General features: G+C 46.6%; 1 protein-coding gene across 1 annotated transcript in view; it reads left to right on the top strand.

Annotated features, from left to right (window-relative positions):
* The window catches only part of agrn (agrin), a 176,805-nt gene that overhangs the window by 130,777 nt on the left and 18,851 nt on the right, over window positions 1-27,177 (top strand). The window contains exons 11-27 of the mRNA XM_083675577.1: window positions 2,995-3,137; window positions 3,383-3,488; window positions 5,509-5,631; window positions 6,038-6,202; window positions 7,102-7,245; window positions 8,903-9,027; window positions 9,201-9,306; window positions 13,737-14,150; window positions 15,738-15,863; window positions 18,692-18,819; window positions 20,233-20,347; window positions 21,152-21,271; window positions 21,498-21,887; window positions 22,921-23,113; window positions 23,854-24,069; window positions 24,259-24,488; window positions 26,027-26,161. Of these exons, the coding sequence (XP_083531703.1) occupies window positions 2,995-3,137; window positions 3,383-3,488; window positions 5,509-5,631; window positions 6,038-6,202; window positions 7,102-7,245; window positions 8,903-9,027; window positions 9,201-9,306; window positions 13,737-14,150; window positions 15,738-15,863; window positions 18,692-18,819; window positions 20,233-20,347; window positions 21,152-21,271; window positions 21,498-21,887; window positions 22,921-23,113; window positions 23,854-24,069; window positions 24,259-24,488; window positions 26,027-26,161 (2,979 nt within the window). The remainder of the gene's footprint in view (window positions 1-2,994; window positions 3,138-3,382; window positions 3,489-5,508; window positions 5,632-6,037; window positions 6,203-7,101; window positions 7,246-8,902; window positions 9,028-9,200; window positions 9,307-13,736; window positions 14,151-15,737; window positions 15,864-18,691; window positions 18,820-20,232; window positions 20,348-21,151; window positions 21,272-21,497; window positions 21,888-22,920; window positions 23,114-23,853; window positions 24,070-24,258; window positions 24,489-26,026; window positions 26,162-27,177) is intronic.

Raw genomic sequence — 27,177 nt, 5'->3', positions numbered from 1 at the left:
CAGGGGTTTTTCATAGCCACCCATTCATCACGGCTGCGGTTGTATCTATCCCTGCTAAGAAACTTTCCTCTCTTCTTTGAGCTCTCCCCCCCCCCCCCATCCCGCCGCCATGACACTCAATCCTTGTTTATGTTCCGGGGGTTTATTTGGACTAACGGCCTGTCACATCCTTCAAAAGCAGACTGTCTGAGGACTGACAAATGGAACGAAAACAAACAGAGAAGACCGAACAACAAGCCACCAGCGTGTCTGGCTGTGAAGGCCACAGTGTTTTCGATCCCCTCTTAACACACCCAAAACAACACACACACACACACACACACACACACACACACACACACACACACACACACACACACACACACACACACACACACACACACACACACAAACAGAGGGGATTTGTGGCAAATGACAAATGCTCATGTTGACATTCAAACAGGTCACGTATTGGTACGGCCATTTGTACAGGACATGCATTTGTACAGGTTCCGGGCCCTGATATTGATACAGTAGCACCAAGGTGACTGGCCCACCATCTTTAGAGACAAGACACAGCTCAGAAGGCCACACCCATCTCCACTTTGTTTTCCATTATTCATCTTTATCCATTCTTTTTATTCTTCTACAATGTTCACCTTCACCCTTTAGAAAAACACATTTCTCTCTTGATAGCTTCTATCGTTTTTTTCTTGCTCCTCCTTATAAAATAAAATGTGCTGTTCTTTTTTTTCTCTCCTCCACTGTACTGATTCATCTCAATGGAGATCCCATGGCTAAATGGGACTCAGGTTATGACAGGATTGAATAAAATGAACAGGCAGCGCTGAGAGAAGAGCTGATGCAGACATCTTTGCGGGATGTGCTAATTGAAAGGTTCAGAGGCAGTGCGGGTGACTGCCACATCAAAGAACAGCTAATTAGAACCCCCCCCCCTTCGCCATCACTTTTATTTATTCAATTTCTTATGCCTTTCTTTTTTATTTATTTATTCTTCTAAAGGATGCCTGAGTGGAATACGGATCAGGCACTCCCACGTATTTTCCTCACAGTCTCTTGCTGAGCTTGCATAAATGGACTCAGGTGGCTGACCAGAGCTTTGATTATTAACGTTCTCTCTGTCGCTGCTCAGGGTCAGCTGACTCCCCCTTTTTCCATAATAACCAGCTATTATGACCTAGTACTAATGTCGTCTGAGACCAGGGCTCCCAATACCACACTGGCAGACATTTACAATGCCACACGACAGTCACTGGTGCTTGAGCCCAGTCACATAATGGTTTCATATACAGAAATATCAACTACATTGTACCATTGGCAAGACGTAATTATAACAAATCCTACCAATTGGATTTGGGTTGAATTTGTATTGGTTTTCAAAAACGAACGACAGAAGGACAGAACATTTGTCTTGATTTTTGTGGGGGGTCTATTCCGCCCAATGCCCTGACCTCCGCAGCATTACTAGCACACTAGAGGTTCTCCATTGTTATCTGTGTGTGGGGGGCTAATGAAGTGAATGCCCTTCCACTGTATCGACCACTCAAGCGTGTCAGGACCCATTGCTGATGACCCATATCAGGGCCGAGATGAACTGCCGCTCCTCTGCCCCTGCTCTGCACTGTGACCTGGTCCATAATCCACTTCAGAAGATGGGTTATGCTAAGTGGCACTTCCACGACTACAGCATTGATTTTACCATTAGGGCCAGCAGGGGTTGCGCAACAGCGCCTCGTCAATACAGATGGGGAAGAGTTGGAGGGGCTAAAAGTAGCAGGAGACTGGTTAGGAGCAGGAAAGCACCGTGGCTCCCCAGACTTCTTTTTGAAAGCAACACATATGTTTCACATATGAACATTTTTCCCATACTGGCATGTCTGCCTATAGTGACACCTCTGTCTCTCTCATTGTCTGACTTTCACTCACTCTCTACCCTCCCTCTCACATTTCTGTTCCCGGGGAGTTTACTAAGTGGTGTAGGTGTATCATCACCTCAAAAGCAGGACCCTCCTCTCTTTCTCCAAAGTTGAACTCTGCGGCTCTCATTTACGAAACTGAACACTGCAACCCTGCTGGATTTGTGAAATAGAAATGTCTCTCATGTCTCCCTCTTATTCTCTTGCACTCCTCTCATCTCTTCAAGCTACCTACCTATTTCTACTGTACATTCTCCATTTTGTTGTACTGCAACACATCACCTTTGTGAGGTTCAGATCATTGGTTCAGGTCTCGGTCTGTCCTTGTTATACTTCTACCGAGAGCTATTTACAAAAGAGTTATAAGGTCAGCTTTAGAAAGGCCTGTTTGATGCAGTAAAGTGTACCGTTTTGAGTAAATAGAATGTTTACCTTTCAGGGTCGCCGCCGATAAAAAGCTGCTGAACAATTTCCTCTGAAGTCTGAATTGAAAATTAGATCTTATGGAACGCTGTGCAATTAGTGGTGTTCTCACACCAGGAAATCTGTGTCCATGAAACAGCCCTTCACATTGATGCCCACATGCAGGGAGACGGGTGTTAATATATGCTTCCCTCCTTCCTTAGCTTTAATTGAAATGTAAAGGATGCATCACTGGTGGCGCGGAGATGTTGTGCCTAATTTATTTAGTCAATCGCTGGTCCTCTCCATGGTTGGACATTATCTTGTACTACCAGCAGCGCCTTTGGTTCAATCTCAGCGCCAACGTGAGGAAAATTTCAATAATCAAAGTTAGTTACTTATATGCTCTGAATGTATAAACACTCTGGCAAGCCTTTGGCCTTAACGTTTTTAGGCTTTTTTACTGTCATATCGGAGAATTGGTATTTGCTGAATGTGTCTGAGTTGGATTGATAATAACTGTTGCCATTCTTTCTCTCTCTCTCTCTCTCTCTCTCTCTCTGTCTGTCTCTCTCCCCTCCCTCTTGCTCTCTCTCTCTCTCTCTCACTCACTCTCTCTCTCTCTCTCTCTCTCTCTCTGTCTGTCTCTGTCTCTGTCTCTGTGTTGTCTCTACAGAGTGTGGCTCTGGGGGATCAGGCTCAGGCATTGAAAGCTGTGAACAGGACCGGTGTCGCTCTTTCGGAGGCTCATGGGATGAGGATGCTGAAGATGACCGCTGTGTCTGTGAATTCAGCTGCCATAGCGTGCCTCGCAATCAGGTAGGCTTGAGCCTCTTACTCAACCATCCAAAAAACAGCTCTCCACATGTTTTAGTTTTTATGCCAGCTGACGTGTTTTTGATGCAATTTGACACATTAGGATTCACTGTTGGTGCACCATCATGTACTGTACCACAGGCTGTAACCATGAATAATGTATTTGTAGTCCTTGAAATGAAATCTATACTGCAACTGAAGGCCATTTGTCTGAGTATGTCTCAGATCAGGAGTGTGATTCTCCTCAGGTATGTGGCTCAGACGGACAGACGTACAGCAACGAGTGCGAGTTGAAGAAGGCCAGGTGTGAAAGACAGGACCGCCTTCTGATCCAAAATCAGGGACCCTGCACAAGTAAGCAACCTGAATACCATACTTATACTGTAGATCTAGACCACCCTCCTTAGTGCTCCAATCAATGGTTCAGGATGCAGACCTGCTTTCTTATAATTACCTACTGCTCAACACAACGATCATCTCTTATTCACTGTCTCCACAACTGCCACTACAGACAATAGGTGGCTCGGTAGGGAGGCTAGTTCTGCCGGAGCCTTTTGCTATGGCTGTGCAAATGAGGAGCTCTAACTTCAGCACCAGTATAGAGAAGCTTCTGTGGGCTAGAGCAAAGCAAAAGGATAGGATTCTGTGTGATCACTCTGCAGTCTGTTTGATTCCCTGCGGGCCAGAAGGAGAAGGAGAAGGATGGAGAAGGAGTTAGAGAAAGAGAGAGCTACGCAAACGGTTTTTACTCTTGTATCCTTGCAGATTCTCTCTCCTAAGCTGGCCTCTATGGGTGCTCGCAGTCACGCTTCTCCACTGTACACGGATAATCAATCCTTTTTTAGTTCTGTATTGGTGCGAGAGCTTTGGGCCCTCTTCTCCCATTGGCAAAAAGCTTAGATCAATGGGAATCTCATTGCCCCTTTCATTTTCTATGCATGGGGGAACTTCACTTTGACCATGATTTGATCTCCAAGCCTTACAAATGCCGGCAGATTACACAAACGGGAAATAAAGGGGTTTTGACGTCGACACAACCTTGTTTCTGTTTAACTGTGAACAAATGTAAAAAGAAAAATTGTCTTTAACATGCTTGTAGGAAATGTTTCACTGTGTTTGATGTTTGACAGCTGTTATTGCTGAAAGAAGTTTCAAACTGTCCTACTTGACAGTTTAGATCAGAAAACTGGGTCAGTGAATCCAGTCATACAATCTCCAGAGCTTTGAGAAAATACTCTATGAACATTATGTGCACAGGCATTCAATTCTCCCCTTGTAAATATACCAAGGCAAGCTATACTTGCCACAGGGCAGTGACACTAGACCTTGAGAATGAGAGAATAATATGCCACATCAGAGAACTGCATTTGTGCCAGGCAATGGCCACTGAAGAAGAAAACCCCTTGAAGGGAAGAAGAACATATGAAATTAAAAGTTCCCTTGGTCCTAATAGGCTCAGTACAGATAGTACAGCAGAAATGCTGGGAAGTGGCAAGTTAATGAACTGTGTCCAAAGCCCATCTCTGGAGTGGGCAAGCACTGGAAAAAGAGCCTGTGAGTCATCACCATTAGGCTTTGGCTCATATCCACACCAGGAACAGTGTGATTTATGGCCCTGTATCGACAGCCTCCGAACGAGGAACAGAAGTGAAAGAGAGAGAGAGAAAGATGTCCTCTCATTTCCACCAATGGCGTCCATTTCATTCCAAGGCCCCAGAGATAGTTTGAACGATAATATCTTTGCCTTGGCCGATGAACAACCCCCCCTCCCTCTTTCCTCCTCCTTCTCTTTCTCCAGTCTTTTTTTTTTTCTTCGACGAAAACTGCTTCGTTTTGTAACATATTTGTTTTGGGTGTGCAGAATACGGTTTTCTATTCGAGCAGTCACATCACTGTGAATGCTGGCGTGCGCATACAGACAAAACATCTACCCATACAGACACACAGATTGGCACAGTCTATCATGTTCAACAGCAGATGCTTTTTTCGAGGTTGTAGTGGCGCGTCACGTTCCGCAATTTCAGATGAGAACAAATGAAGAGAATAGGCCTCCCAGGATGTGGCAAATGTCAACTGTTGCAAATCCACTGAGAACACCATTGTTTGTTTTCATGGGAGGTAATAGCATCATTTTCCCACTGATTTTGAGTCATTGTCAGGAAGTGAAAATAGAATTGTTATCTGGAAGCCAGACACCAGCTTCTCCACCTCTGCCCCTCGAGCCAATCTTATTGTTCGGCAAAAAAGTTGCATGTTGTTCAGAGATAGTGTCATCTAATTCCACTTTAAAGGGTCTTCACAATCACTCTAAATGTTATTTTTTCCCTTTTTCTCCTCTCCTTCTTTTGTTCCATCCTCTGTCCAAACCCCTCAGCATCTAATTCAGCCACATCCCCTCCCGAGTTGACAGCGCCTAAACACTGCAGTCAGTCCGTGTACGGTTGTTGTCTGGACAACAAGATAGCTGCCCTCGGTGTAGGACTGGCTGGATGCCCCAGTAAGTGGTCTCACTCTGTCATCTGACCTCTCACCTATAATCTGTAAAGGCCAGAGAAACTGGCCTCAATGCCAAAGACAACAGAAATCACTGTATATTATCGTTCAGTTACTGCATGATTTTTTGTACAGTATTCTTCCATGCATACGTAGGTAAGGTATAAGACTACTAAAGTGATTATATAGGTTGAGCTCAATCAGAGGTGTGAGGTCCAAATACAAATGCATTATATTATCCATCGCAACTTTATTGATGAACACAATCAACGTACTGTAGCTCACATTTGCTGAACATAAAAAAAAAAACATTTTTAGGGATGTCTTAAAATCAAAATGTCGTGGTCCATTCCCCTTGCCCCTATATATCCAGCACTGTTTAAAGACTGACTGTCCTTGATGTTCCTTAGGCACCTGTCAGTGTAACGCCTACGGTTCCTATAAGGGGACATGTGACCCAGCCAGCGGACAGTGCTCCTGTAAGCCGGGCGTTGGGGGCCAGAAGTGTGACCGCTGCGAGCCAGGCTTCTGGAACTTCCGTGGCATCGTCACCGAGAACATGAGCGGCTGCACACGTAAGAGACCATACAGTACCCCCCTGTCCCCCTGTCCCCCTGTCCTTTCCCATCATCTCATGTATAGACATTTGCTGTTCCGAATAATGAAAGTAAATGTAAACAGTATTTCACATTTAAAAGTTTAGGGCAGGTTTATTGCAGTCGAAGGCATCAGTATGCAGTAAAGAAGAAGTATAACTAAATATTTATATTGCTTTACTGTCACAAAATATAGGCTTTGTCAGCATTTTTGTTTGCGGCCATGTAATGCAATACTGCCACTGACTGTCCTACCCGGCTGTTGAAAGCGACTTGGCATATAGTTCAAGATCCTCAAAGCTTTTGTGTGGCCTGACTTGCAAGGTTTACCCACGGACAAGCAAACAGAACACACATTAGTCCAAAGTTCAGCAGTGGAATAACTAGCATTGATTCCAGGAACGTGATGGGGTTGATGTCTACCCGTGGGGGCTGGAGTGTCTTTCAGTGATCCTGTTGCCTCCTCCTCCCATCCTCTCTCACCCCCCCGGGGTTGTCTGGCCTCAGCCTGAACTATCCCCGAACCCTGCCTCTGATACCAAGGCGCTGAGATCTACATCAACCGGGGGTCACGTCTGACTGTGTGTGTGTGTGTGTGTGTGTGTGTGGGTGTGTGTGTGTGTGTGTGAGAGAGAGAGAGAGAGAGAGAGAGAGAGAGAGGGAACGAAATACAGAAAGCAAGAGTACGAGAGATGCATTTTAGTGAACAGGCTGAGTTTAATTCTGAGTACATAGCCCTCTCTTCTCTCTCTCTCTCTCTCTCTCTCTCTCTCTCTCTCTCTCTCTCTGTCTCTCTACTCATCCATGTTTCTTCCCCTGTTCCTTCTCTCCCCCTCTCCCACTCTTTCCCCACCCTCCTGGCCTCTCTCCCTGGGCAGCGTGTAACTGTGACGCGCTGGGCTCCGTGAGGGACGACTGTGAGCAGATGTCAGGCCTGTGCTCCTGCAAGACGGGACTGAAGGGCATGAAGTGCAACGTGTGCCCCGACGGTAGCAAGATGGGCATGAGCGGCTGCGACAAAGGTAGAGGAGCCGCCACCGCTGACGCGCACCACCTGCTCCTCTCGCTGCGCCGCTGAGCGTGGCAACCCACAGCCCCCTCACACACACACACACACACATACACACACACACACGTCTCATATTGTCTTTGTCACTGCTCTAATCCAGGGATCTGCCTCACAGCAGCATATTCATACACTGAGGGGCTTTTTCTCGAGCCACCTGCGTCATCTATAGTAGGAAGCGGTGGAATGGCTGCTGTACGATAGCTGTTTTTGCAGGTGTACTTGTTAGTTGTTGATCTCGGGAAAAGCAGACAGTATAGAAGTCTTGAAATAGCATACACAGCACAAGTTCAGTAATTATGTCCTGCAATTTATTTTGCAGCTACTCACCAATCATTTGATACTGTTTATGTACAGTTTACGGTTTATGTACATTATTGTAGCCCTCTATTAGACAGATATATATTGCCCCCATTCAAAAATGTAATTGATTGCATGAGTGACGGTGACTTCACATCTATAACTATAGTTGAGGGGGATGTTGAGCCCCACTGCGTCTGCCTGGCGGTGTCTCATTAAGACCCACAGTCAGGTATCGACAGGAAGTCAAGTGCTTAATGAAGTCAATAGTCCCAGCACAGCAGTGGTGCACTGTGGCACACTGGCAGATGAAAAGAGAGTGGGGCACATGAAAGCAGAGGAGGAGGGGCTCACACGTCTGTGATGTCAGCGCAAAGAGCCCACATTCAGAGCCCAAAGGCTCGTGGGTAGGATTCTTGGCCCAAGCCCCTGTTGCTACGGCTGCTGCTGATGCAACCCTATGGCGATGTGCGTCAAGGCTTCAAACATGTTCCTTTGGAGAACAAACAAGACATCGGTGCCTAGACGGCGGGCCAAACAAATATGGAATTATATATATATATAATACAACGATTGATACATAGCGTAACCTATGAGTGTTTCCATATGGATGGAGTGCAGTCATTTTAACTGAATATCATAAATATTAGTTTTAATACCAGTTCTTATACCAAACTCATATGTGTGCGTTATGATGAACACATACAGGGTGATTTTCAAATTGGCCCAAGCAGATACAGTATGCAGGCAATCTGAGGTTTTAATAAAATTTACTCTCTTGGCCAATTTCTTGGACAATATAGTGTGAAAAACAACTCTGCACTCGCCCCCGGTCCCCCACTGGTGCCACTTTCAAGCATATTGAATGTTTATCTTTAGCTCTTTGTTTTAAATCAGAAAACTTTTTTTGAAATGTGTTTTTGATAGGAGATGTAGCATTTATTGAGTTGGTGATTATTTGCCAGATTTTCTCTTTTGATGATGAACTAAATTTTCCACTTTGAAGTAAATCTTTGTTTTCAATTGTTAAGTCTAGCAAATGCTTGATTTCATTTGAGGTAAAGTTTTCTGACCTTCAAATTCACAGTCCATTGTGAGCGAGGTGCACAAGTTATTTAAATAAGGCATGTACGCCTCTTTTTTGTGCTCACAAGTGCAGCATAGAAAGATCTTTGAAAAATGTATACAAACAGCTTTTAAGTTTCTTTGAAAATCACCCCGATAGGGAATACCCATTGTTCTAAATGGTTGTTCATAGCAGCTGCCTGTCCATTGCCCAATAACTTGACTCAAACCCTCCATTCCCATTTCAGGTCCTGAAGCCGCAGCTTCATGTGAGGAGTTGGACTGCAAGTTTGGTGCGTCTTGTGTAGAAGTCAGTGGCCAAGCCCACTGCTTATGCCCCTCCCCCGATTGTGACGAGAAGAACAAAAGCAAGGTGGGACAATACCATGTCTTCTATATGATCAATCAATCCAATTATCATGAATTTAGAACTCAACAACTGTATTTACTTCACTTCAAATCAGCATTTAGTCAGTAGGCATGTGTAGAGTTAACATGTTGTGAGGAGCCTTTCTGTTCCACTGACCGTCTACCTTTCCGTGGCAGGTGTGTGGTTCTGATGGGGTGACCTACGCTGACCAGTGCCAGCTGAGGACCATTGCCTGTAGGCAGGACAAGCACATCAAAGTGGAACACTTTGGCCAGTGCACAGGTGAGCCCCGTCTAGCCTTCATACATCATACCAGGCATGTCCAACTGTTGTTGTCAGACCCCTAACAAAAGATAATGAATAATGCCACAGGCATCCAAAGACTGACTGTCCTCTCTCTCTCTGGCCCTGGTGCCAAAGTAACACTCCAAACACTTTAGGATGCTTGTTGTGCTGATATGATATTGCCTCAACGTCTATTTCACCAAAGTAACCTATTGATAGGGTGCTACCATTGTATTACTCCCATCTACTCTATGGATAATACATTTGTCAATTTGTAGACTGTCCTCACTCGATATCTACTCAATGTGTTTTCATTTCCTCATGTTGTGGGATGTGCAGCGTGTTGTCGACGCTCCATTATGCAAATGATAGAGCTGCCTTGTTGTGTAAATAGCACACATCTGGCTGGTTGGTTTATTACCTGTGAGCACTCAGAACAGCTGAGTTACTTTTCATGGTCACCCATCATCCTCCCTGCCCGTGATGATCATTGTATCATGAATTAGTTATTCATTGTTAGTCATGTAATTAATTGTTTGTAGTAGGCTAATGTCATGCAGTATCATTTTAATGTAATATATTCTAATGTAAGCAGGGCTCCCCTGAAAAAGAGACCGTGGTCTCAGTGGGACACCCCTGTTAAAGTAAAGGTTTATTATTATTATTATTATTATTATTATATTGTCACAGCAAGTGAAACCAACACTGTGGCTGATGGAGAGGTGAGAGGAAGGGAAAAACAGATGCTCCCCTGTAGATAGACCTGCAGTTGGGCTCAAGCCTGAGCCTTGGAATCCCACTAGAAAGGGGTGACATTTCAGTGTTTGATTCCCTACACCCCTGTGGGGATTAGGGAGGTTTAGCTCCAAACTCTCTGTGGGAAATTCTTCAATCCCGTCGCAGCTTTTAGCTGGATGGAGTGCACCACTGCTCCGTTATCATGGGGGGTTTGGCTAGATGCCTTGAGTATGGGGAGAGTAGGAGAAAAGGAAAAAGAGAGTGTGGGCATCCTCACCTCCCTTCCATCTCCACCTTCTGGACGGAGTGGGGTAGTGGGCGTTGGCACAAGGGCCAAGGCCGTGGCTTTTATGTACGGGGGATGTGTTGAGCCAAGTCCTAGCTCGTGTCATGTGTGGGCCTGCAGGGACAGCGTTGAGCTGGGCGGTGCTAGCAGCAGGCATGGGAGGGCGGGCGCTGCCAGCTGTGTGCTCTTGGCCACTTGCCAGTGCCAGGTGCCCAGCATTTTCATGTGTAAAAACGTTTCGGTTCACCTTGTCGCTTTGCACCCACAGATCAGGCAAGCGAAAAAACGGCCATTCAAGAGAAAACGATTCCTCTGCCTCCCTTCCTGCTGATCTTGGTGGTGCAGTTTGTCAGACCTAAAGTAGGTCAGGTGCTTTAGAGGCTCCACCATGTGATGCTTCTCAGAAACTCCTACTTTCAGGTCCACTAAAGTAACACTAGTTTGCTCTATAAGAGATGGACAGCGCTTTGATAAAGCGCAAGAACATCCGGTGATTGCCGATTCAATGCCAGGATTGCAGATTCAATACCAACAAATGAGTACCAAGATTGAGTCAGATTCCGTCTCTGTTGCCTGGCGATAAAGATGTGGGTAGTGTGTAATCCCTACCGAGTGTGGCTTCATGCTGGAGGGAGACAGAGTTTCTTGCAGGGACTTGCCACTCTCTCTCTCTCTCTCTCTCTCTCTTTAAACCTGAGGGGGAAGGTAGACGAATACTTGGGCCTCCGACAGTAACAGCAGTTGTTTTAATTTCTTCCCCCCGATGCGGTCACGCCGTGAGTAGCGGCTCCTCCGCCGCCCCCAGGTTGGGGGTTAGATCACAAGCTCATTTCACGTGTGACTGGGTGCGAATTAGCATTAGCGCTGCCTCCCCAAACCACCTCATACACCCCCCCCCCCTCCCTCCCTTCGCCTCCTGCTGATCAGATGCAGCGCTAACGGAAACAACTTTAATGGTAATAGCTAAAGCCTCAGACTGCTGAGCGCCCTCGCATGCAGTTTTAACAGAAATTAGTGTTGCTAGCAGCTAATGCAAATAAAGCTTGATCTCATCTAACTCTTACCGTAACAGCAATTGAAAACAATTCTGAAGTTACCCTCCCAGATGCAACCGTACTGCAGTGCTAATGGCTAATGCTAGGGCTAAATCCACCCCTTATCCAAATTGTGTAGAAATGACATCAAATGCGCCTGCTAAGAAGCTCTGATCTGACCCAGCTCACAGAAGTGCCTCTGCTAAGGGACATACACAGAGAGTGTACACTACAGGGCAGCATGGCTGCTTCTGGCTGTGTCACAGGCAGCGATATATGAAGCAATCCAGGAGAAACCAGTGAAAGAATGAGAGGTACAAGCCACTAAAGGAGGGCATTTGAGCAAATGAGAAATTTCTGGCACTGAAAGTGTCCAAAAGTTGGCAGTGGCCTGGTTTCCCCCATATGGTGTCAACACCTGTAGGTTTGCAGCAAATTGGCAGCGAACGCAAGCATATGGCATTAGCAGCTCAACTGAATGTGAGCAAGGGCTCTCTTGCCCTGTCCCTCTATTCCTCCATTCTCCGATTTTCTCTCATTTATTTACGCTTTTTTTCGGTCCCTCTTCCCACCCTCATATATATTAATTTTTTTGCTCTGTCCCTCTTTTCACGTCTCTCTCTCCCTTTCGCTCTATTTCTCCTCCTTCTGCTTTTTCCTCCCTTCTCTTTCTTTTTTTTCTTTCTTTCTTTCTTTTTTTCTTCACTTTCCAATATCGTATTCTTCTTCCCCACTGAGCATGGCCGACACTGCAAACAACCTTAATAACCGCCTTTCAAAGATAACTACACAGCTGAGACAAGCGAAGATGACAATGATTTTTTTTCTCCTGCCGATATTACTGCCCGCCTTTCAGAAAAAAAAACCCCGCAAATGGAGCGTTAAACCTGATTAAGGGAAGCTTCCACTAAACTGACTGGGCTGCCAGTTGTTCCTTCCTTCTTTTTTTTGGTGTTACTCTCGCACACGTCTTTGGGCTTGGCGCTCAGCACGCCTGTACACCCAGACACCCGCTCCCCTGGCTCCAACGCAAGGCTTGGCACCTGAGTGACAGATGTAGCCAAGAGGAAAGCTAAAGTGTGCCACAGCAGCTCTCTCTCTCTCTCTCTCTCTCTCTCTCTCTCTTTCTCTCTCTCTCTCTCTGTGTCTCTTTCTCTCTCTCTCTCTCTCTGAGGCTAAGCTGACATACTGTATCTCTTCCAGGCTCCCTGCCTCCTCTCCAGTTTAGCACGATGGGAGATAGCGGGGGTGCCTGATTATATCCTAGCGCCTCGTCAAGGTATCACATTTCACACCTCATGGCGTAATTGCCGATCAAATAGGAGATTATTAGTGTGCAATTAAATCCTACGCATAATGTTAGCAGAACTCCAATGAGGCTCAAGTATTCAGTATACATTTTTCCTCCTTCTCTACACACAAGGGTACAGTTGGTGCGACAATATCGGCATGCCTGCTTGGCTCAGCTCGATCCGAGACGCTCACTTACATGGTGTCTCTTTACCAGCTCCACTCAATTCTCCCCCCCAGGAGTTTTTGTCCTATTTATCAGTTTTATCAGAGAATATTTGTCCTTTGTACCAAAGCCTTTGCATGGATAATGGCGGTCTCTGCAGAACGTGGGTCCATGTCTTGTCACGGTTGGGAGAGTGTTTTTGAATGTGTGTGTGTGTGTGTGTGTGTGTGTGTGTGTGTGTGTGTGTGTGTGGTGATGGATGCTTGTGTGCTGTGAGCAGAGTCTGGTGTCTTTGAAGCCAGAGTTAAACCCTGCTTTTTTGCCCTATTTATATCAATCATTCATCACCAGAGGCTCTGGCTGTGTGTGATTAAAGCTTCCCTACAGGAGGGCAACATTTGAATATGGATATATAATTCATAGACACACACACACACACACACACAAAATCTGAACCATATATAGGCTACATAACATATCTATGCTGGACACAAAATCACTGCATTAAACTTTAACTCTGTGTCTATGTCATTCAGTGATAGTGTATGTTTCACAGTGGGTTTTTTTCTTTGTGTATCATTTCTTGGTGTATAATCTCATCCAGGTTTTCCACACTTCCTAGGGTTGTATATTACTTTATACAATTAGCCTGGCCTCATCTCTGGAGTGCTGATCAGTGGTTACTCAGTTGTCTGACATGATTAGAACATGTCTGGCTAGAAGGAACTGTAGGGAGTATTTGTTTTGCACTTAAGACCCAGGAACAGTGTGGTGGGAGGAGGGGGGGGGGAGGGCAGTGACGGGTAAAACAAAGGGGAATAGTAGTGAAAAAAGAAGGAGACCTGAGGGAGGAAAGCATTTCCATCTTTGCTTACCCATCATCCATTCCTTGCTTCCTCCCCTTCCTCCCCAGAAACCATCACTGAGCCGGCCGGCCGACCCACCCCTTACCCCCCCCTCACCACCCGCCAAGCCACCACCACCCCCTCCACTGCCCACGTCAGGCTCACCTCGCCACACGAGACCATGGGGCCCCCAGGCTTGTACGTGGAGGCCCTGCCGCCCCTCAGGGCTGCACCCACACCCACACCCACACCTCACCACACCCAACACCAGTCGCCGCCACCCCCCTCCACCACTCCCCGCCCACCCGGCCACACCAGCCCTGGCCCCTCACCTGCCTTCGAGGAGTCGGGGAGCGGGCAGCCCAGCGGAGACGACCCGGTGGAAGTGGAGGAGCAGGAGGAGGATGAGGAGGATGAGGAGGATGAGGAGGTGGAGGGGGGTAGTGCTACATCGGAGGCAAGTGGTGGAGAAGAACCAGTTGGTAAATCAAGCTTTTTCACTTCATTTGCCATAATGCCACTGGGGCATGATTTAGGTTGGTGGGCGGTAGAGTGGGAGGGGAGTATAGAATGGAGTGAGGGTATTGACCTGGCTCATGGTTTGTTATTTGTCATTGCTATACCATATACATTTAAACATGTCATCTTCTGAAATTATGCAAAGTATGTACTGTACAGTATGTCATTACTAACCAACACAGAGGTGTTTGTGTTTTCAAAGTGTTATTTATTTTAAGGTGAGATTAAACTCAATTTCAGGCAGATACATACTTGAATTTACTGTCACTGCAGTAACATCCATCATATATATACAGTATATGATTATATTTTCACATAATTCTAATAATAAATATCACACAATTGAAAACAGAGCAGTGACGATGCGATATAAGTGGACACCTGATGCTACCATTGGCTTATGTCTTGGGTTCTGCCAAGCCTGAGTTGATAGGCTGACAGGAATACAGTATTTCTTTCCTTAACATTGCTACTTTTAAGGTATACTGAGCTGAACATGACTCTCCACTGTAAAAGTCCCACTGCATTTTGGCCTTACGGCTAAGCCACTCTACCACTCGACACTCCTGGGAGCACAGACGAGCCCTTTTCAATCAGCCTTTTTTTCATCATTCCAAAGCTCTGTGACCCCACAGTCTCCCAACAGCTTGCTGTGACGGTCCTGAATTGATGGAAAAGGAACGAGCCCTGCTCTTCCTCAGTCGTCGTCGTCCCCTTTCAGATTTATTGTCTTGTCACCAGCCGACCGGAGCGGTCGCTGACGCGAGACGCGTGTCCTGTCTGCCAAGGAGACCTGGTATTTCAGGGGTGTGTGTATGTCAGAGTGTGTGTGTGTGTGTGTGTGTGTGTGTGTGTGTTTGTACAGTAACTGTGGGCTAGGGATGCGATATAATGGCTCCTGACTCTCAGTGGAGCAATCGTGGTCCCTGAGCTATAATACGGCCACCCCTCCTCCCCCCACACAACCGTGGTGCCCGTAAATCTGCAGTCCACGGGCAAACAGATGCCCTGCAGACACCAACGCGTCATCCCGCTGTTTTTCCACTCTAGACCAGACCACGTTTCGCCCCCCATAGTCGGAGAGTCCTTGAAGACAACCCTCCCTCTGACGTCTTTACGATTTTGTTTAGTGAGCCAGAGTTGTTTGCCCCGACGATCATTCCAGTTGTCTGGCGACTATAAAGCTGCCCCTCAGAGGATCCGTCCCATAAGAGAGAACAGCGGTAGCCTATTACCCCCATGTGCTCTGAGCCTATTCAATTTATGTGTGTGGAAATAACAAAGATACCCTGATTTACTGCAAAGGCAATTTTCTTTTGAAAGTCTTAAAAGATAACAATCGGCCAATCAGTGGAAGAGATTAGCCGTTTTTCTGTACTTATTGCCAGTCCTCATCACACAGTACTTTGTGCCATGACGGTATGTGCACATTTAATGTGCAGTCTGGCTGAAATGATGTAAATGAGATCCAGATGCTGCTCTCAGAGTCTCAACGTCTTATGAAGCTATTAGGAAGAGTTATGAAGCATTATGGACCCCTTCTCCCCCAGATCCCACAGTCGCAGCCACTACATTTCCCACGGCGGAGGACCGCTCATCATGTGACAACACAGAATTTGGCTGCTGCCCTGATGGCAAGACAGCCTCCAGCAGCCCAGAGGGAACCAACTGCCCCTGTAAGTACCCCAAAACTTTCTACTTTCCCCCCCCTCTCTCTACATCCCTCCCCTTCTCTCTTTCTCTCTATAGCGCCTTCCTCAATCAAATCCAATTTAACTTGTATAGTGGTTTTTTTTGTTATTGTTGTTGTTGTTGTTTTTTTTGGGGGGGAGGGGGGGGGGGTTGCCTGAAAAAGTAGAGGCACACATGCAAATAAAAGCTCCCTAGTAGGAAGAAACCTTGAGAGGAGACAAGCTATGGGGGGGAGGGGGGGGGGGGGGGGCACACACTCCTATGACCTTTTCTCTCTCTCCCCTTTCCCCTCTGCCCTTCTTTGAACCCCCTTAGGAGTCTAACCGATGTATCACTGGTTAACCTTTACTTCTGCCAATCAGTGCCTTCCCCTATAGCTGTTCCGTAGTGGTATGTAACGCCATGCCTCTCTCTCCATCCAGCTGCCCGATATCCTCGGCTCCACTGTAAACGTGTTGTAGATTTGAGATGTGTGACTCCACAGGCCATGGAGGATACTCTCTCTGTCCTAGGGGAGCGCGCTGGCTCATGACTGGAGACGGCTCGGCCTGTGAACACAAATTAGCGCAGGGCGGCCTCTGTGGAATGTTGATTCAGCCGTGCGTAGGCACCTCATGTTTAGGGAGGAGAGTCCCAGCAGTCTCTCAGAATGCCAATGATGCTCATTCCCACAATTCCCACACTCCAACAGAATCACAAGGTCACCTCTGACCTTTTCAGTCCGCCGGCCCCTTTAATGTACTTGACAATGTACGAGGTATGATAATGTACAGGGAATGATACATCCATACAAATATGGTACTGTATGTTTATAATATCCAGTCTCGAAGGGTATACTCCTGGCACAAAATCTGGAGATTCATAGCCTATCTGGAAATATACCTGTATCACTGTTATTGATGCTGTCTGTGTTAAAGTAGATTTACAGCATGTCACATAGAACAGATTCACTAACACTCACAAATGATGTCCGCTGTCAGCACAAACAATGATGTCACACCGCCGATCAATACCTCATTCAACTGAAGTGTTATCAATAGACCGTCTGGCGCAATAATCGATCCACAATGCTATTTCTCCCGAGGAGGAGTTAGCTGGTATTACATTCATAACAATGGAAATGACTAGCCACTCTCGTACTCTTTGTATTTTCAGTTTATTGACGATGTGTCAGCCTCTATGAGGGGAAAGGTGCTAAGGCACAGCTGTCTGAAGCCCATGATGACAGCATTCAGGACCTACTCTATGAGCAACTCATTGCGGAGAGAAAAGTAGCATTACTTCTTTGAGGGTTTTTTGTTTTTTTTTACATCCCCAAGTAGGGCTTAACCGTTTTACGATGCTAAGCCAACAAGCATCAGTAGGCCTACTAAACAATATTGTTAGCATGCCATTAAAACATGTTCCTCAACAAAATACTTGTTGTTCCCAATCCTTCTAACATAAACGTATAATATAACATCAATGTTCACTTACATAAATGTGTATTTGACTGAAATGAAGTGTAACATAAATGTGCACTTACATAAATGTGTATTTAACTGAACTGAAGTAATGATATCCTCATGTTTAAGTTATATAGGATTTAGACTTAATGACATGCATAGTAATAATAAAGCTACTAAAGCAAACTTGTCCTTATGCATGTTAAACTAACATGGCCTTTACGTTTTACAGTTTTAATCAGATCTTCGAGTCAGATTTCCTCCATCTCTCTCTTTTGTCCGTCATGGCTCTTGCTCAGAAAATCACTCTCTCTGATGTTTGTCTTCTCTCCAGATTAAAAGTCTGATCTATCTCTCTTCCTTTCCTTTTATGCCGTCCAAACCTCCCCCCATTTGCTTCTATTTTATAACCCTATAAGATTTGAATCGATGTGTGTCGGGCAAGGGGAAAAAAGGCTGTTATCATGCAATTTTAACCAGCCTATGTCAGTCATCGGTTTGGCAGCATTAGGAGACAATTACGGCTATCTTTCATGATAATCATACAAGTGCTCTTCCCTTTCCCAGGCGAGCCTGAGCAGGGGCACCATGATTGATTTGGGCAATTTGTTCAGCTGATTACGAGCTGCATGAAACCTCGGCATCAGCGCCTCTCTCCTCTCCTCTTTTCTTCTAGCAGCCACCCTCCCCCCTTACTCTCCCCTCTTTCTCTCCTCTTTCTGGGTTGTTTAACTCCCTTCTTTTACGTTTGCCTTGACTCGCTGTTGCCTGTACGATAGCATGCCATAGAGAGTTGATGCATGTTGAGCAGCGAAATGGGGAGACGTGTGGGTCAAGGCAGGGACTTTCTATGCCAAAGTGGGGACATTTTGAAAGTGTTTTCATTTGCTGCGTCTGTGTGTTTACAGTCTTTGCTTTTTCTTTTGTCTGTGGTGATGTGTGCTGTCTAACCTGATCTCTCTCTACTCAGTCCTCCATGCCTCTGCCAACTTTTGGGACGAGTCTCGGTCTGGTAAACCCTAATCCATTCCTCCACCCTTCTTCCCTTCTTCCTCCTCTTCTGTCACTCCTCTTCCTCCATATCCCACAATTCACTGCTTCCACCTCCACTGTGGCCCCCCAACCCCCCTCGGCCCCACCCACACAACCAACCAACCAACCAATCAACGACAACCACACTAACCCCCCCACCACACACACATACACACTTTCCATCACTAACCCCAGACTGGCACTACCCCAAACAGTCACTGTCTGAAGCTGAGGGCGGGTGGTTGAGGGCACGCATGCCTCGATTGCACAGGAAGTAGGAAGTGTTTTGTAACTTGTGTGTTGTGTCTGTGTGGCCCATTCTGCCCCCCTTCCAGCCACTATGAGGTTTAGCGGCTTCCTGCACTTGGACCAGGTGGAGGGTCAGGAGGTCTTCTACACCCCCGAGATGGAGGACCCCAAGTCCGAGCTGTTTGGAGAGACAGCCAGGAGCATCGAGAGTGTTGTGAGTATGACCATGACGATGCGATGATACATATACTCAGCAAATATCATCTACATAGCACTTTTCTAGGACCCAAAGACACTTTACAACAGTAGTAAGGGTCCCCAGTACTGTACCGTAGTGTTTCACCTCCTCCTGGAGTTGTGAGGTCTCTCACTAGGTCCTGATGAGCTCGGCTCAGACTCTTGAGGAAGTGTGTTATCAACCCAAGGGCCTCACTTGTCATCCCACTCTGAAACGCGGGACGTGTGTGAGAGCTACTCACCTCTGCCAGCTGTTGAAATGGTGTCACTGGCACCCGCCGGGGCCAATCTACCCCCTCGTAACACTGTGTGTGTGTGTGTGTGTGTGTGTGTGTGTGTGTGTGTGTGTGTGTGTGTGTGTGTGTGTGTGTGTGTGTGTGTGTGTGTGCGCGCGTGCGCATATATCCTATGCCTCCAGGGGGCCAGCTGTGTCACTAGATAGCGATAGGCCCCCTCACACTGACACACAAACACAATCAACAGCATAACCACCATTGCAGCTTTCCCCTGTGAGCCTGCCTGCTAGACTGTGTATAGTTATCACCTAAGGTGAGAGAAAGAGAGAGAGAAAGAGAGAGGGGGGGGTTGTATTTAGAGGCCTGGCCGCATCTTGGCCCACCACTGCCCCCAGAAAAGCAGCATAGAGGCACAGGGAGATATGCTTTGCTTGTCTGCTTGCTCTCCCACCCTCCACCCAACAGGGTGTATGTGTAGAGGCATAACATGTATGGGAACTTTCTATATCTTTGAACCATTTTCTTTTGGGGAATAATTTTTGCCTTCATCTTTAATTTGTGTGTGGAAGGAGTACAGGATATAGTACAGGATGTGCTTAAAGTGTACTAGAGAATAGTGGGTAAGCCATGTGAGAGCTTTGATTGAACATAAATCAAAATGAGGTTGCTACCTCTCCCTGTAAGCTATTAATTTCTTCATCAGTAGAGGGATATACTGCACTGTTATGCTAAAATGTATAGTAAAGAAACCCTCTATCCACCTTGATTCAATAGACTTCTTTCCTTCCTGACAGTAACTCGGACTTCATTTGGAGACACACACACACACACACACACACACACACACACACACACACAGTATGGAAATCAGAAGCTAAACCAATCAGGTCTGCATGTGTCGTGCTAACCTGACATTTACCGTCGCTCCAAAAAATGTGTTCCTGTAATTATTCCAGAGCTGCAGCTAAATGTCAATTTGTGAACCCAGCCCCAATGGGGGTTTAACACACTTCCTACTGACATCTCCCTGTTCCTCCAGGAGAAGACAGTTCACTCTCCACCAAAATTGCATGAGCTGCTGGCGTCACTGCACAGACCTTATTACCTCTGTCATTTATCATGTGTTCTTTTTTTCCCCTCTCTCCCTTGTTCAGCTAAATGAGTTGTTCCGGAAGTCGGAGGTCCAGAAGGATTTCATGAGCGTCCATGTTCGGAGCCTGGCTCCCAGTAAATCCATCCTGGCCTTCGTGGAGGCCCACTTCAACCCAGGTAAGAAACAAACAACAGGAGAGTTGGACGAGAAGTTATGTGAACGCGCAGCAATATCTATGAAAGCATGTGTACTTATTATTTTTAAACAACTACAAGGTATGTCACCGTACAGTACAAGATTACACTTTTAAGACTGTGGCCGTGTGGGAAGTATCACTGCGAATAATCTTTTTCAACTTCATACTTTTCCGACTTTATCCCTCCCATAAGGACAGAATTGTCATGTGATACAACAACACTGAAAGTGATTCAAAGAGACCAAAAAAAAAACACTAGAGGAGGCCTGTGTTTTGTTTTAGTTTTTTTGTCTGAGGTATATTTGTTACTGTACTTGTCCTCTGAATGAGCTTGGTTCTACCATGTTTTGGAGATGTTTTATCTCAGCCCCAATCCCCAGGATGTCATTAAGCCCCTCGCTTAAGCGCTCCTCTTGATCGGACACAAAACTCTGTACCCTCGCCCTCCCTCCTCCTTTACGAGCTCCGCTCAGCGTCCTTTATATCAGCGCAAGAGACTCCACCATAAAGGAGCTCCACTGTGGCCAGTAAAGTGGCCATCTGTAGAAGCATTATGAGAACGATTCATCTGAAGCCTGGGCTGGTGGAGGACGACTGGTCCCCAAGGATCTGTCAACTCATACCGGCTGGCTGTCGTATATAGACTCACTGTTATGGGAATGGGAGCAGAGTTATATTGTTCCTGCCTGCCCAGCACATTGCTCCTATGCCTCATGGTTTTGAGTGGTCTCCAAGCTCTTGTTGTGAATGGAGTTTTACCACCTTTTTACATCATGTTCCACAGACACAAGGTACACAGTGGAGGACATTGAGGCAGCCCTGCTGAAACAGCTGAAGACCGCCAAGGAGACAGCCATCGTGGTGAAGAAGCCAGAAGAGGAGAATATCCGTTTCAGTAACTATGGTAGTACACATTAACTATGGTAATACACACTAACTATGGTAATACACATCACACACTGTCCTTTTAACTGTCGACTATGGGATTGATGTGTGTTGTTGACCTAGAGACACTGAAAACAAAAGTTGGGTTGGGGTTGATTATTCTTGTCAGACACAAAGCTGAAGACTGACCTACACTACACTTTCACTCCTCCCTCTCTTCTCTCTTCCCTCCATTTCCCCACCAGGCCTCTCCACCCTCCCATACTTCACCACCGCCACCACCACCACGGCCTCTGTCACCACCCAAACTACCAGCACCACTCTGCCTCCCCCCACCTCTGCCTTCTTCACCCGCCGCCCGGCCACCACCCGCCGGGCCTACACCAGCCGCCAGACTACCACCACCACCGCTCCAGTGACCACCGCCACTCCAGTGACCACCCCGGCCCCCACCACCACCACCACCACCACAGTCCCAACCACCCCTCTGCGAACCAGGCCCTACCCCCACCACACCAAGCCCCAGCGCCCCTGCGACTCGCACCCCTGCCGCCACGGGGGCACATGCGAGGACGACGGAGCAGACTTCACCTGCATCTGCCCCGCCGGGAGAGGGGGCGCCGTCTGTGAGAAAGGTGAGCGTAGGGAGCACCCATCTCTCCCCCTCCTACTCCCACTCTGACCCAGATACCCTCCTAAGTGGGGGTCAGGACATCAATTTGTCAGGGTTTTAGTCAGTTCCATTCTGAACTTGATCGAGGAAATTCAGGAAATGAGTTGGGATTCAATTCATAGTCCACTGAGAATAGTGGGAGGATTCCCATTAAATTACATTTCCATTGATTTCCTTAACGGTCAGAGTTCAGATGGAGTTGACGCCTACAGTGCATCAAATACAATAACCACATCCATGCAGCTCGGAATTTAGTCTCCATCGTGTCTCCACGCTGCTATGCAAAATACCTAAAAGGTTAGAGACCACTGAGCCAATCAATCACAGCCCAAAACCAACTTGATATCAAATCAGCGTTAGCGCAGCAGAGCCTGAAATCAAGCACTGAGTGCAGTCAGGAGCATTCTCGAGAGCACACACGTTTTAGTTTTCCCCCACTTGGAGGTTCTGGGATAAGAAACTACCTCATGCAGCTGCATCTTGTGATAATTGACACTAATTGCTTTGATGGGGATTAGCTGGTGAAAATCAGTGTGTGTTTGAGCTGGAGTGGCTAAATGAAGGCTCAGACACGGCCCTGCAGCCTCCCCCTGATCAATCAAGTCATTAAAAAAACGCAGAGCGAGAGGAATTCATCAGCCTCCATTCTCCGGAGAGAGGTGGACAGACAGGCAGACGGTGAAGGAGTTGGGGGGTGAAAATAGATGATTATAATGATAACAGTTGGGGGCAAGAAACAAATATGCGGTGTGTGTGTGTGTGTGTGCGTGTGTGCGTGTGTGCAGAAACCAGCATAGAATGAAAAATAGGATATCACTTTGTCACCTTTTGCCAGTTTGATTAAATGCATCAACAACACACATGCATTACAGTACATACAGTACATTCCCCTTGTCCAAGAACAATAAATAATGACACATTGTATGCTATCTAGCACTGTTCCAATCATCAAAACTGTTTGACATTGTACTATCCCCCATCCATTTTCTTCTTAGTGATCAAATACTTCATCCCGTCGTTCGGGGGCAAGTCCTACCTGGCCTTCCCCACCATGAAGGCCTACCACACAGTCCGCATTGCCATGGAGTTCAGAGCCTCCGAGATGACAGGCATCTTGCTCTTCAATGGGCAGAATGGCAAAAAGGACTTCCTGTCTCTCTCGCTGGTCAACGGCAAGGTGGAGCTCAGGTGAGAGGACAGATGTTGGAACAGAAGGGGTTAAACCAGGAAGGAGTGTATCTTTGATGTTGTAGTTGTTGTTGTTGTTGTTGCTGTTGTTGTTGTCCTTTTGTAGTTTTGTAATGTGATTGTCTGTTGTTGTTTGTTAATGACTTTTTATGTGGACCCCAGGAACATCAGTGGCCACTAAGGTGGCCGCTAATGGGGATCTGAATAAGGAATAAATAAAGAATGAATAAAGGGTGTAGGCAGAAATTGCAATTTGGTTCTTGAAGGAGGGGCATTCAAACATCACAGTGTGAGCCTGTTTTTGAGGTGGATGAGTTAGAGGCATGTTGATTGATGTTGATTTTTGTTCTTCTTTTGAGCGGTCTCTGGCCCCCTGGCCCCCTAGCCCCTCAGCCCTACTCTGCATTTATCCCTCTTTCTACTCTACAGAATCAAATATAATACAGAATAAAAGAGAATAGAACATTAGAGTGCAATATGATAGTTAATATGGATAACCATGAATATCACATAGAGGATCTCTTTTCCCCTTTGGTACCTAGGATTGGAGAGTAAAGCTGTGCAACTTAGAATACATTATGGAAACTCAACAGGGCGTCTTGCTCCAAACTATAGCCCTAGTCTTCTTTTGAAAACAGATTCTTTATTTCAATGGTACTTCCTGGGTTTTTATAAAGGTCCAATGAAGAAATTAAGCGATGATTGAACTAACTGCTAATGGTTTTGTGCCCCAACCCCAGGTTTAACACAGGCTCGGGTACAGGCACTGTGGTCAGTAAGGTCCTGGTGAAGCAGGGCCGCTGGCACCAGCTGGTGGTGACCCGCAACCGCCGCAATGCCATGCTGAGCATTGACAACGAGCCCCACATCGAGGGTGAAAGCCCGCCGGGCACAGACGGCCTCAACCTGGACACAGACCTCTTCATCGGAGGAGTGCCCGAGGAGCTGCAGCAGGAGTAAGGCCAAAGATCAAATCTGGTTTAGAATAATGATCAGGAAAAAACTGAATAAAGAACCGTAAAAGAGAAGAAAAAGAGTAGAAATAGTAATGATGACTTCATTCAGATTGTAAACTTGAGTTCAGTTCAGGTGCATGTGGTAAATTCTAATCTGTGCTGTCTTCTTCCATCCCTCCCTCCCCCCAGTGTGAAGGAGAGGACCTCCGTCTCGGGCGGCCTGGTGGGCTGCGTGCGCATGCTGGACGTCAACAACATGGTGTACAACCTGCAGGAGAAGGGTGGCAACGTCCTGTATGGCACCGGCGTGGGCGAGTGTGGCAACAACCCATGCCAGCCCAACCCCTGCAAGAACAGCGCCGCCTGCCAGGTCAAGGAGGCCGAGATGTTCCACTGCAAGTGCATCAATGGCTTCTCAGGCAAGCATGGGCACATTGACACTGACAACAAACTTCAATTCACCACGTAGTAGTTTAGACATTTGTTAAGCTACACATGTTACCTCTGATGATGACTTTATTATATCTGTTAGGAAATTTGTTCTGTGTCACACAACATGCAGATGTTCACCTAGTACATCACAATACTAGTTCCAAACAATACTTACACAGTGCAATAGTTCTGTGCAAAACACAAGTCCAAAAATGTCTTGTGTACGACTGGGGAAGTACTTAGGAAACATTAAAGACTAAAGCAAATCCTTCCTGCCTGGCCTTTGGCCCCCTCCTCGTGTCTCTGGGCGGTCACAGTCCACTAGCTCCCTGCTAATGAGGGACTCAGAGAGAGAGTGTTGTTAAGTAGTAGCCACCATCAGGGACCGCTGGACCATGGCCACGTTTTAACTGTAGCTGTCTCGCTACTGAAGAAACCTGCACAGTAGGAGTTAGCCAGAGAGGAAAAATAGGGGTGGGGGGGGGGGACTTATGATTACCCAGCAATAATGCTTAGGCAGGGTACAGGGTGTATTTTTGTAGAGTTTTTTTATAGCACCTGCAGAATACCTGATGGTACAGTACAGTACACTAATTTGTGCTCATGAATGTCCAATCCATATTATAGCAACTGTATTAGGCACTATGTGTGTGTATGTCTTGCTTGGGAACCTTTTGCACAGACTGCTACCAAACTATGCAATCGAGTAGCTAGCAATACCTTGATCAAGCCTATCACCCGATACTGTGAAACTGAGTGAACAATGAAGAAATCAATGAAGAAATCAATGAAGAAATCCAAAAGATAAATCAGCGAATAAAGATTGAGAATGAACAGCCCTTTTGAATTACTTTAACTAGATCATCAGAGCCTGAGGCTTCACTCGTTCCATCATCTTTTCATTCTCGACATTGGGAAAGATGGCACTCCTAAGGGGGATGGGGCTCCCCATAGAGTGAGACGGGGAGAGAGAGGGAGAGCTTTCAGAACTCAGCGGGTGAAGTTCATTACAGCATTCTCCTCGCCTCAGGTGGCTCTGGCTACTGAAATAATGATGGCTGAATTCTGATGCGTGGTGGCAGAGAGCAAAGTCATGAACCAGGAGCTACAGTATTTCAGCCTCTTCCACAGTCAGCGAGCCAGTCAGGGAGGCCCCAGAAACAGCATGGCAGCCGGGCAGCATAGCGGGGTGCTCTGGTCCTTAATCTGTACGTGTCATGTTACTAAATCCTATTAGAAAACGACCTCTATTACAGAGGAAATCCTCTCCCTCTTCTCACATGGAATGAAATGCGATGGTTCTGAAAAGCCTGGTTGATATGAGGGGTTTTTTACGGTTTGAATACCGACTGTGATGGTTTGAATACTGACTCTGATGGTTTGAATACTGACTCTGATGATTTGAATACTGACACTGATGGTTTGAATACTGACTCTGATGGTTTGAATACTGACTCGCGGTTGATTTTTTTATTCTCTCTGTGTGTTGTTTTCTTTCTTCATTATTGATGGTGGTCAACTACAGGTCCCACCTGCGCCGACGCCCACGACCCATGTGAACCCAACCCATGTCACTCATCGTCACAGTGTCAGGTTCAGCCGGAGGGAGGGTACAAGTGCGAGTGTCCGATGGGCCGTGAGGGAAAGCACTGCGAGAAAGGTACGGTCTCCGCCGAACCACATTAACTCGTTACAACTGATGACCTCACTGGTTAGCCTTTGCGTAAGTGTGATTGTGTATGTGTGTGCAGTCTATGTTTAATTAGTCCTAAGAGTCCTAATTAAACAGAAAAACCTTTTTTGGGGGGAAGGTTCGCCTACCATAACGCAACATAGATCAACTCTCTCCACTACAGCGTTCTGCCCAGGTTCACAGGGAAGAAGCCTTAATGTTTCTGTCTCTTTTTTTCCCCTCCTTTTCACGCCGCGTCGTAACGGTATGTCTCGGTCCTGAACCAGGGGGAGATCAAACGCGGAGACGGGGTGCAGCCCTCGGGGTCCTCTGGAGCCGGAGAATAGCGATTGGCCTGTTCAGGCTGTTTTTCGAATTCAGTTGTTAGAGAGCCTTAGTGTAGCCGTAGCCTCTCTTCGCTTGCCTACCGCCCACAGGTGTTGTGTTCAAACGCACTTGCCACTACTCAGCTCTATGGGGAGGCGCCGGGCCACAGCTGGGGAGGAGACCCTAACGCACCGGAGCTGCGTTTGAAGTTTATCATTGGCTCTTGTGGCGATGTTTCACACTGTTTCTCTCTTTTTCCTGCCCTGCAATTGAAATACTCATGGATGTTTTCAGAATGCAACGGTTGACTTACTGTGTGGTGTGAGAGGAAAGGTTTGTGTTTAGTTAAAGAAAGTCCATCAATTCCTGCTTACTGACACACAGGCATAGACAAATGCGCGCACGCATACACACACACACACACACACACACACACACACACACACATACACACACATACACACACACACACACACACACACACACACCACTGAATCCACAATCCACCTGAGAATAGCATTTCACCAAACTCAAGTCCCAGTTAGCAGGTGATTAAAATAAATTGGGGTGAACCGAAATCAATGTGAGAGAGACAGCGCCTCTCATTCCAAGGGCTATTTTTTCTCTATGAAATCAATGAGATGACTGATCGCATCAGTCCGCTGCCGGTGGTGATA

Source organism: Argentina silus (assembly GCF_951799395.1).
Source record: "Argentina silus genome assembly, chromosome: 8".
NCBI lineage: Eukaryota > Metazoa > Chordata > Actinopteri > Argentiniformes > Argentinidae > Argentina > Argentina silus.
This window is presented reverse-complemented; position numbering and strand designations above follow the sequence as displayed.